The following is a 10970-nucleotide window of genomic DNA, read 5'->3' on the forward strand; positions in this document are numbered from 1 at the left end:
AGAGGAGCTTTTGCACCAGCGGCGAACGGGAGCTTTGCACCGGCGGCGCCGGGACTCGCTGCCGCAGCCTGGGAGAGCCGTTACCGGCGTTTTCATCGGCACATTTCAAGCGGGACTTGGTACCGGCGGACCGGGGACTTGGAAGCGGGCGCGCCGCTGCACCGGGACGGGGCTCGGGCACTTGGAGCGACTTTGAACAGCGGCACCGGGCACCGGAGAGGATCCGCTCCCAGCGCAGCGCAGCAGCAGCAGCGGCGGCCCGGGACAGCGATGCCGCTCGCCTGACGCACCCGCTGCCCGCCGCCCCTCCCGCGCTCCCGGTGCAGCCTTGGCGTGGCCCCGCCGCCCCCGGTTCCCCGGGGCCATGTACCAGGGCTTCCCCGGTGACTACGACTCCGCGTCGCGCTGCAGCTCGTCGCCCTCGGCCGAGTCGCAGTACCTGTCCTCGGTGGACTCCTTCGGGAGCCCCACGGCGGCGGCCGCCGCGCAGGTGAGCGCCGGGGGCGGCGGCGGCGGCGCGCGCGCGGTGGGCGGGGTCGTGCGTAACGCGTGACGTGCTGGAACCCTCCGTGATGACGCAGCGCACGTTCGGCGCGCGCGCGGGTTTCCTCCTCCCCCCCCCGCCCCGCGCCGCGGCGCGCGCTATTTCGGAACGCCGCCGCCGCCCCCGGGGCGCGGGGGCGCGCTCATTGGCCCGCGCGCGCGCTGGGCCCGCCCACTGCTCTGCGCCTCGCGCGCTCATTGGCTGCGCCGCGCGGGGCGGCCAAACCCACTCCTGTCCTCGCCCCCCCCATTTGCGGGGGAGAAGCCGCGTGCGGGCGGGGGGAGCAGCGGGACCCCCCCTTTTTTTTTGGGGGGGGGGGGGGGTCGCAATGCCCCCCCCACGCACCCGTTCTCGGTGCAACCCGGGCTGGGGGTCCCGGTGCCCGATCGGTTCTGTTACCCCTCAGAAGCCCCCTTGGAGTAGCCCTTTGGGGGGGCTTCTTCCACCCCTCTGGGTGCCCCCCACCCTTGTGGGGTGCTTGGTGCAAATTGAGGGGTCCCTGGGGTGCAAGAGCTGTTGGAGCTGAAATGGGGGGGGGGGGCAAGTGACACCCTTTGGGCACCCGAGCTGCTCCCGTGCACCCTTGGGTGCTGCGGAGGCCTCACATGTCGGTGGCAGGGGGACAGGGACCTCATGGGTGCAGGTGCCACCTTGTGCTTGGGCAGCAGTGTCATCAAGGGGTGCAGGCCAGGTCTTGTGCATTGGTGCTAGGGTGACAGGGACATTGTGTGTGGGTGCTAGCAAGGTCCTGTGCATGGGTGCAAGTACCATGTCATGCATCAATCCTGGTGCCCTAGGGACATCCTGCATGGGTGCTAGTGAGGTCCAGTGCATGGGTGCAAATACCACATCATGCATCAATCCTGGTGGCCTAGGGGCATCCTGCATGGGTGCTAGTGAGGCCCTGTGCATGGGTGCAAGTAGCACCTAATGCATCAATCCTGGTGCTCTAGGGGCATCCTGCATGGGTGCTAGTGAGGTCCTGTGCATGGGTGCAAGTAGCACCTAGTGCATCAGTCCTGGGGTGCCAATGACACCTTGTGCATCAGTCCTGGTGCCCTAGGGACACCATGCATGGGTGCTAGTGAGGTCCTGTGCATGGGCGCAAGTAGCACCTAATGCATCAGTCCTGGTGCCCTAGGGACACCTTGCATGGGTGCTAGTTATGTCTCATGCATGGGTGCAAGTGACACCTTGCACGTCACTTCTGAGGTGCCTGGCACCTTGTGCATGGGTGCAAGGGACACCACATGCCTCAGGTTTGAGGTGACAAAGACTTTGCACACAGGTGCAAGGGCTTGTTGCATGGGTGCCAGGGACCTCATGCCCAGGTACAAGTGACCCCTCCTGTGTGTGGCTTCTGGGGTGACAGGGACCTCGTGCTTGGGCGCAAACCGGGTCTCGCGCATGGGCGCCGGTCCCGCCGCGGCGTCGCCCCCCGCGCTGACCCCGCTGTCCCCGCAGGAGTGCAGCGGCCTGGGGGACATGCCCGGCTCCTTCGTGCCCACGGTGACGGCCATCACGACGAGCCAGGACCTGCAGTGGCTGGTGCAGCCCACGCTCATCTCCTCCGTGGCCCAGTCGCAGCCGCCGGGGGGGCCCCCCATGGCCCACCCGCCGCCCCCGCCACCCACCGCGGGCCCCTCCGTGGACCCCTACGACCTGCCCGGTCCCAGCTACTCGACGCCGGGCATGGGCGCCTTCGGCTCGGGCCCCTCGCCGGGGGCCACCCGGCCCGCGCGCGCCCGGCCCCGCCGCAGCCGCGAGGAGACGGTGAGTGGCGCCCCGGGGGCGTTTGGGGTGAATCCGTGGGCTTCGGGGGCTGGTGGCGGCGTTCGGGCTGGAGCAATGGGGTTTTGGGGGTTGCCGTGGAGTTTAGGGGTGGGACGCTGGGCTCTTAGGTGATGGGTTTTGGTGTCAAATGATGGGTTTTGGGGTGTGAAGGTTTTGGGGTGAAACGCTGGGTTTTTGGGGATGCTGAAGGTGCCGTTGTCCCAGCAGCTGACGCCTGAGGAGGAGGAGAAGCGGCGGGTGCGCCGGGAGAGGAACAAGCTGGCGGCCGCCAAGTGCCGCAACCGGCGCCGGGAGCTCACGGACCGGCTGCAGGCGGTGAGTGCCGGGGACGGCCCCGGGAACGGGGTGACACCGGGGGAACGGGTCTCGCACGGGGTGTCCCTGTGGGTGCAGGTTGTGGACGTGTTGGAGGGGACAGTTGTGTCCCCGTGGTCCGGAGACATCGGAGGGGGGCAGATGGCTCCTATGGCCACCTTGAAGGCACTGAAGGGAAGGATGTCCCATCATTTTGGATGATATGAGGGGACAGCGGTGTCCTCAAGTGTGAGGACATTAGAGGGGGACAGATGGTCCCTATTGGTGCAGATCTTGGAGATGTCAGAGGGAGTGGCTGTCTCCATGGCTTGGTGACACTGAGGGGGACAGATGGCTCTTACGGGTGCAGGTCTTGGACATGCTGGAGGGGATGGTGGTGTCCCCAGATCCTGGGGACAGATGGCTCTGGGCGCAGATCCTTGGGATGGTGTGATGGGACTGCCTGGGTGCAGATCCCAGGGATGGGTGTTTGGAGAGGATGGCAGTGTCCCCAGGACTTGGATGCTGGAAGGGCATGGATGGCTCCTGTGGGGCAGATCCTGCAGACATTGGAGCAGAGGATGTCCCAAAGTCTTGGGGACATTGGAGGAACTACAATATCCCATGACCTGGAGATGTTGGAGGGGGACAGGTGGCTCGTATGGATGCAGATCCTGGGGGCACTGGGCAGGGACCTTATGGGTGCTACTGGAGGGGACACTGTTGTCCCCTGGAATGCTGGAAGGGGACAGGTTGCACCTATGGATCAGATTCTGGCAGTGCTGGAGAAGGCAGTGGTGTCCCCTGGTCTTTGGAGGGGGACAGGTGACCCTTAAGGGTGCAGATTCTGGGAACACTGCAGGGACAAAGGGGACAGGGAGACATCGATCCCTGTAAATGTTGATCCTGGGGATGCTGGAGGGGACAAATGTCCCCAGAAATTCATCCATAGGGATTGGGGTGGTGGAGGGGACAGGCAATGATGTCCCAGGAGCTGGGGACATTGGAAGGGCCAATATCATCTCCAGGGGGCATCGGATGGGGACACAGATGTCCCTGGGATCTGGTGGCACCAAAGGGAACTGGTGATGCCCAAGGCTATTACAGAAAGATGAGGATGTCCCCTTGATGTGTGGACAGCAGAGGGGGACACCTCCATGCCTAGGGACACTGGAGCAGGGTGATAGTGTCCCCAGGAGATGGGGACACTGGGGGGACAGGTCCATGCCTGAGGAGGTTGAATGGGGACAAAAGTACTAAGGGGACACTGCAGGGTTATGCTGATGTCCCTAGGAGCTGATGCCATCAGAGAGGGACAAACCCATGCCTAGGGCCATTGGAGAGGGACAGTGATGTCCCCAGGAGCTGGTGCCATCAGAGACACAGATCTGTGCTTGGCAGTGTTGGATGGGGACGATGATGTCCTCGAGTGCTAGGGGACATCGGAGGAGGATCTGCCATCCCTAGGAGCTGATGCCATCAGAGTCAGCTCCATGCTTGGGAATGTTGGGTGAGGACAAGGATGTCTCCAGCAGTTGGGGACATCAGAGGGGGATGCCAATGTCCCCAGGTAGTATTAGAGAAACAGAGCCATGCTTGGCAATGTGCGTTGGGGTCAATGATGTCCCCAGGAGCCAGGGGACACTGGAGGGCCATGCTGGCATCCCAAGGAACTGGTGCCACCAGAGAGGGACAGATCCATGCTTGGAGATGTCTGATGGGGACAATGATGTCCCTGGGAGTTGGGGACACCAGAGGGAATGCCCGTGTCACCAAGAGCTGGTGCCTTCAGCAAGGGAGGGCGGATGGGGGACATCAGAGCGGGGCTTCCGCCGCCGGTGGCACCTTCCTCCCCTCCTCACCATCCTCTTCCTCCCGCCAGGAGACGGACCAGCTGGAGGAGGAGAAAGCGGAGCTGGAGTCGGAGATCGCGGAGCTGCAGAAGGAGAAGGAGCGCCTGGAGTTCGTGCTGGTGGCCCACGCGCCGGGCTGCAAGCTGCCCTTCGAGGACGTCGCCGAGCTGGCCGCCAGCGCCAGCGTCACGGTGCCCAGCGCCCAGGAGGTGAGCTCTATGGGGCTGCCGGGCAAAGAGGAGCCGTTCGGGCCCGCCGCCTTCCTGCCCACGGTGGTGGCCTTCCAGCAGAGCCAGGCCCCCGGCGCCCCGTCCTGCCCCAGCTGCTGCTTCGCGCCCGGGCCGCCGCCTAACCCCTCCTCTACGTCTCCGTTTGTGTTCACCCACCCAGAGGGAGCCTCCTGCGGAGCCTCGCACCAGCGGAGCAGCGGCAGCGACCAGTCCTCGGACTCCTTGAATTCTCCCTCGCTCCTCGCGTTGTAAAAGCCCCCTCCGCGTCCCCCCTCCTGCCCCCTTTTTCTGCCACCGCCGCGTCCACCGAAAGCTCAGGGGGCTGCTGCCCTGGGGAGGGGGGTTGGTTGGTTGTTCTGGTGATGATCCCACCGCTGGATCGTCGGTTGGAAGGGGGTTTGGGTGGGAGCCGTGTGGCATCTCCGTTGTCCCCCCAGGAGGGTCTTTGTGGCCCAGCTCTTGTCCTTGAGGTGTCTAGGCATCCTCTCCATCGCCCAAGAGGTGTCCAGCCATCCTCTTCCTTGTCCCAAGAGGTTTCCAGGCATCCTCTTCCTCATCCTGGAGGTGTTTGTGCACCACTGCCATCTTCCATAAACATCTGGGCACCATCTTCTTTGGCCAACAGGTGTCTATGCACCATTTCCATCTTTCCATAAGGGTTCGAGCATCCTCTTCCTCATCCTAGCAGCATCCGTGCACCACTGCCATCTTTCCATAAGGGTTTCAGCATCCTCTTCCTCATCCTAGAGGCGTCCGTGCACCATTTCCACCTTCTCATGAGGGTTTGGACATCGTTGTCCTTGGCTTAGGGGGGTCTGGGCAGCATCTCCCTTGTCCCAGCAGGTTCCTGGGGCCTCTCCATCACCCCAAGAGGGTCCGTGCATCCTCAGCCTTGTCCTGGAGGCTCTGTGCAGTCTCTCTGCTGCCCTCCTGGTTGGACCTCCAGCGCTTTGGAGGCCCTTCTATCCTATTGGGAGGTCCATGCCGCATCTCCAGCACCTCTGAGGTGTCTGTGCTGTATCCCTAGCATCCCAGGAGGGTCCAGGCCACCTCTCTGTCACCCCAAGAGGGCCTGGGCGGTCTCTCTGTCACCCTCGGGGTGTCTCCAGCACCTCGCAGGGCTTCCCCAGCACCCTGGGGTCCATGTAGTATCGCTGTTGCTGTTGTGGGGGGGTCTCCAGCGCCTTGCGGGGCCTCCCTGTCACTGTGGGGTCCCTGTAGCCTCTTCATCATCCCAAGGGGGGTCCATGCAGTGTCTTGGTTGACCCCCTCGGGGGGTCTCTGGCACCTTGAGGGTCATCTCCATCACCCTGGGAGCCCATCCCATGGGCCTGAGGTGTCCATGCAACCTCTTCAGCATTCCCAGAGGGCCCATGCGGGATCTCCATCGCTCTTGGAGTCCATTTGATGCCTCCATCGCCTAGAGGTGTCCATATGACCTAGAGGTGTCCGTATGACATGAAAGGGGGGACATCCCCATCACCCTGGGGATCCTGAGGACATCCCCAGCACCCTGGGGGTCCCAGCACCATCTCCTTCCCCCTGGAGTTGCTTGTACCCCATTGCTGCCACCCTGGGTGGCTGTCCCTGTCACTCCGGAGGTGTCTCCGCCACCTTGCAGGAGGTTGCATGGCATCTCTAGCACCTTGGGGTGTCCCCACATCCAAAGGGGGGTCCCTGCCCTGTCCCCAGGACCCCCTCGCCCTGCGCCGTCCCTCTTGCGTGACCAAGCTTTGCCAGCGTTGACTCTGTTCTCTCTCTATATATAATATATATATTTTTGTTGCGCGCGGCCGGCTCCGCGGGGCCGCCCGCCACCGGGAGATGTTTAATTTTTTATTATTATTAATATTATTATTGGCTGTGCTGTATTTGTGACTCTGTTCTGGGCGGGGGGGGGGGCGTCGTGCGTCTGTCCGTCCTTCCCCCCCCTTCGCCGCCGTGTCCGCGCTCGCCCCATCCGCAACGTGGCCAATAAAACCCGCTTTGGATCGGCTCCGGTGCTTGTGTCTGCTTCCCGCGGCGCTGGGGGGGACATGGAGCTTGGGGGGGTGACAGACCCCTGTGGGGACATGGAGCTTGGGGAGGGTCATGGACCCCCATGGGGACATGGAGCTCTTAGGGGTGATTGACCCCCCATGGGGAGATAGAGCTCTTAGGGGTGACGGAGCCCCATGGGCACATGGAGCTTGAGGGGGGTGACAGACCCCCATGGGGACATAGAGCTCTTAGGGGTGACAGAGCCCCATGGGGACATGGAGCTTGGGGGGGGTGACGGAGCCCTATGGGGACATGGAGCTTGGGGGAGTGATGGACCCCCATGGGGACATGGAGCTCTTAGGGGTGACAGAGCCCCATGGGGACATGGAGCTTGGAGGGGCTGACAGAGCCCCATGGGGACATGGAGCTTGGAGGGGGTGACAGACCTCCATGGGGACATGGAGCTTGGGGGGGTGACAGAGCCCCATGGGGACATGGAGCTTGGGCAGGGTCATGGAGCCCCATGGGGACATGGAGCTCTTAGGGGTGATGGACCCCCATGGGGACATGGAGCTTGGGGGGGTGACAGAGCCCCATGGGGACATGGAGCTCTTAAGGGTGATGGAGCCCTATGGGGACACGGAGTTTGGGGGACAATGGAGCTCCTGGAGTCACCAAGCCTGTGGTGGCACCAAACCCCTGGGAACTCTTGGGGACACAGGGTCCAGCTGCTGGGGACATGGGACCTCTGGAGCCTCTGGGGACACTGAGTCCTGGGACAGGGGGGATGTGGCACATGGGGACAGGGAGTTGGTGGGTCACAGGACCCAGGGCTGTGTCACTGGTGTCACGGCAGCTACAAGGGACGTGTCACCCAGGACACTGTCACCTGGTGTCGTGTCACCCGGTGTCACAGCACCTAAGGATGGGTCACCCCGTGTTGCTGCTGCTGGGGACCTGCCACCCAAAGCGGGGGACAACACTGGGGGGAGGAGGGGATGCTACAGCCCCGCCCCCTTCCACTAGCCACGCCTCCATTCCACGTAACCACGCCCCTTCTATTAGACACGCCCCCTCGTGGCACTGGGTGGGCTCTTAAAGGGGCCGCGCGCCCTCCCCGGGCAGAGGCTGCAGCTCCGCGGGCGGCCGCCAGGTGGCGCTGGCGACGAGGGGACCCGGGGACACCGCGGGGGGGGGGTGCGGTGCTCGGTCCATTTTCGGGGGGTCCTTGCCCAGTTTGGGGGGGATTCGGCCCAGTTTTGGGGGGATATGGTCCATTTTTGGGGAGATATGGCCCATTTTTGGGGGGTTCCTCTCCCAGCTTTGGGGGGTCCTTGCCCCGTTTGGGGATACTGCTCACTTCAGGGGGGTCATTGCCCAGTTTGGGGGAAGTCTTGGCCCGATTTTATTTATTTTTTGCCCAATTTAGGGGGTTCCTCCCGCAGTTTGCAAGGACGCTGCCCCATTGGGTATCACCACCCCAGGTGGGGGGGTCCCTTGTCCATCCACCCCCCCCCCAGCCCTGCTGGCCCCGGTGTCCCCCCCGGGGGGGTTTCCTGCTGGCACCGTCCTCATCCTCGTCCTCGCACGCGGCCTTGACGTCAGGGGCGGCCGTGAGTCACTGGGGCCGGCCGGGATGTCCCCCCCCCGCCGCTGGCATGTGTCACCCCCCTGCCCCGGTGTCACCCCCCTGCCCCGGTGTCCCCTCCCAGCCCCGTCGCCGTGTGGCCCTGTGAAACCGCGGGTGTCCCCGTATTCCCATCGCTGATCCCATCCTGCTCTGGCACATCTGTCCCATGGGATTATAAGGATGGACAGGGCTGGGAGTGGGAATACATCCCCAGTCCTATCCATCCCTGTATTCCCATTCCCAGGCCCGTCCCATTCTGGCATGTCCTTGGCTGGCCCCATCCATCCCTGTATCCCCATTTTTGACCATATCTGTTGCTGTATTCCCATTGCCAGCCCCATCGATCCCTGTATTCCTATTCCCAGGCCCATCCGCCCCATATTGCCATTCACAGCCCCATCCTGCTCCAGCGCGTCCATGCCTGGCGCCATCCCTCCCCAGATTCCCATTGCCAGCCCCATCCCTCCCCATACTCTCATTCCCAGCCCCATCCCTCCCCAGACCCCCATTCCCATCCCCATCCATCCTCGTATTCCCGCGCCGCCGCCACTTGTTTTGGCGGAAACGCGGCTCCGCTCTGGCTTTTCCTGCCCTTCCCGCAGATAAGCATCGGCGCTCGGAGCGCTGGCGTTTCCGCCGCCGCCGCCGGCTCTGCCCGGCCCCTTCCCGCGGCACCGGGGGGACGGTGGCCCTGGCCGGGCCCGAGGTGGCCGGGCCGCCTATTTTTAGCCCTGGATCCTTCCTGCCCGGATCCGGCACTTGCCTATTTTTGCCACGGCGCCCGCGGGCCCCCGGGGCGGGATGAGGTTGGGAAGGGAGCGGGGGGGCGGGATGTGGAGGTGCTTCATGTCCTTGTCACCGTGGCTCTGCTGTCCTCGTCCCCAGGGTTTGCCCCTTGCCGTCTCCATGGATCTGACATTCCCATGGATCTGCCATCCTACCCCATCCCCCTGGATCTTCCATCCAATCCTTGTCCCCATGGTTATCCGATTGCCATCCCCATAGCTTTTCCATTCCCATGCATCTTCCATCCCATCTCGTTCCCTTCCCCATGGTTATCTCATTGCCGTCCCCATGGATGTCCCATCCCATTCCCATGGCATCCCTCCCATCTGCTGAGCCCCGACACACTCATGGCAGCAGTGTGTGTGTGGTGGGGACCCTATGGAGCCGTGGGGCAGGACACGATGTCCCACGGGGCTCCGGATCCGCTCGGAGCCAGCGCCAGCTCCGGGTGGGGCGGGATGGAGCCGGGCCAGGGTGTCCCAGGGCTTCCTATCCTGTCCTGTCCCCATGTCCCCTGTGTCCCCAGTCCCATTCCTGCTCACATGGAGCCCCCATTCACTCTGGGACCCCCTTGTCACCCCCAGTGCCTGGCACTGCACGTCCCCAGGGGTGGCCATGCGGGAAGCGCTGTCCTCATCCCCGTCCCTGTCCCCCCGGCTCCGGCGGTGGCTTCCCGGCTCCGGCCGCAAGTGACACGTGGAGATTTCCTGCCTCCCCCCGCGGCCGGAGCGCCCGGCGTGCGGGTGGCCCCGGCCTCGCACGTGTCCCCAACCCCTGTGCGCAGGGACAACGTCGCATCCCCATCCCCGAGCACGGGATTGGCTCCGTGTCCCCATCCATGTGCGGATGGATGTCCCCATCACTGTACATAGGGATGGTGCCGTGATCCTATCCATGCGCACAAGGACAGTGCCGTTTCCCCAGCCCCCATCAGGGACCCCTTGGGGACACCCAAGCATCCGGAAGAGGCTGCTATTAAATTACAGCCTTTATTCCCGGTCTCAGCAGCGTGATGATCACCGAGGTGACGCACTCAGCCCCAGTGCAATGCCAGCGCCGAATCCCGGTGCAATGCAAGCACTGAATCCCGATGCAATGCAAGAACCGAATCCTGCCGCAATGCAAACACTGAATACTGGTGCAATGCAAGCACTCAGACCCAGTGCAATGCAAGCGCCCAGCCTTGGTGCAATGCAAGCACAGAATCCTGGTGCAGTGCAAGCAGTGAATCCCAGTGCAATGCAAGCACCGAATCCCAGTGCAAAGCAAGCACTGAATCCCGGTGCAATGCAAGCACCAAATCCCGGTGCAATGCAAGCACCGGATCCCGGTGCAATGCAAGCAGAGAATCCCGGGGCAATGCAAGCACCAAATCCCGGTGCAATGCAAGCACCGGATCCCAGTGCAAAGCAAGCACTGAATCCCGGTACAATGCAAGCACCAAATCCCGGTGCAATGCAAGCACCAAATCCCGGTGCAATGCAAGCACCGGATCCCGGTGCAATGCAAGCAGAGAATCCCGGGGCAATGCAAGCAGTGAATCCCAGTGCAATGCAAGCACTGAATCCCGGTGCAAGGCAAGCACCCAGCCCAGGTGCAATGCAAGCACCAGATCCCGGGGCAATGCAAGCAGTGAATCCCAGTGCAATGCAAGCACCGAATCCCGGTGCAAGGCAAGCAGAGAACCCCGGTGCAATGCAAGCAGTGAATCTCAGCACAATGCAAGCACCGGATCCCAGTGCAATGCAAGCAGTGAATCTCAGCACAATGCAAGCACCGGATCCCAGTGCAATGCAAGCACCGAATCCCGGTGCAATGCAAGCACCGGATCCCGGCGCCGCGCACGCGCCCGGCCCCGC

General features: G+C 63.4%; 1 protein-coding gene across 1 annotated transcript; it reads left to right on the top strand.

Moving 5' to 3' along the window:
• Positions 1-314: 314 nt before the first annotated feature.
• Positions 315-4967, top strand: LOC148590746 (protein FosB-like). The gene is made up of 4 exons (XM_088538634.1): positions 315-490; positions 2009-2317; positions 2546-2653; positions 4515-4967. The coding sequence occupies exons 1-4, from the start codon at positions 365-367 to the stop codon at positions 4965-4967; spliced, it is 996 nt and encodes a 331-aa protein (XP_088394760.1). The 5' UTR covers positions 315-364.
• The last annotated feature ends 6003 nt before the right edge of the window (positions 4968-10970 follow it).

Source organism: Tinamus guttatus, unplaced genomic scaffold, assembly GCF_059628265.1.
Source record: "Tinamus guttatus ecotype Peru unplaced genomic scaffold, ASM5962826v1 Tinamus_guttatus_pri_ptg001124l, whole genome shotgun sequence".
Classification (NCBI taxonomy): Eukaryota; Metazoa; Chordata; class Aves; order Tinamiformes; family Tinamidae; genus Tinamus; species Tinamus guttatus.

Bases quoted from the DNA above. Each gene is read 5' to 3' on its own strand.
- LOC148590746 (XM_088538634.1), top strand. From the start codon at position 365: ATGTACCAGGGCTTCCCCGGTGACTACGACTCCGCGTCGCGCTGCAGC. The intron at 2,318-2,545 runs GTGAGTGGCGCC...TTGTCCCAGCAG, and splicing joins GCCGCAGCCGCGAGGAGACG to CTGACGCCTGAGGAGGAGGA. The intron at 2,654-4,514 runs GTGAGTGCCGGG...TCCTCCCGCCAG, and splicing joins TCACGGACCGGCTGCAGGCG to GAGACGGACCAGCTGGAGGA.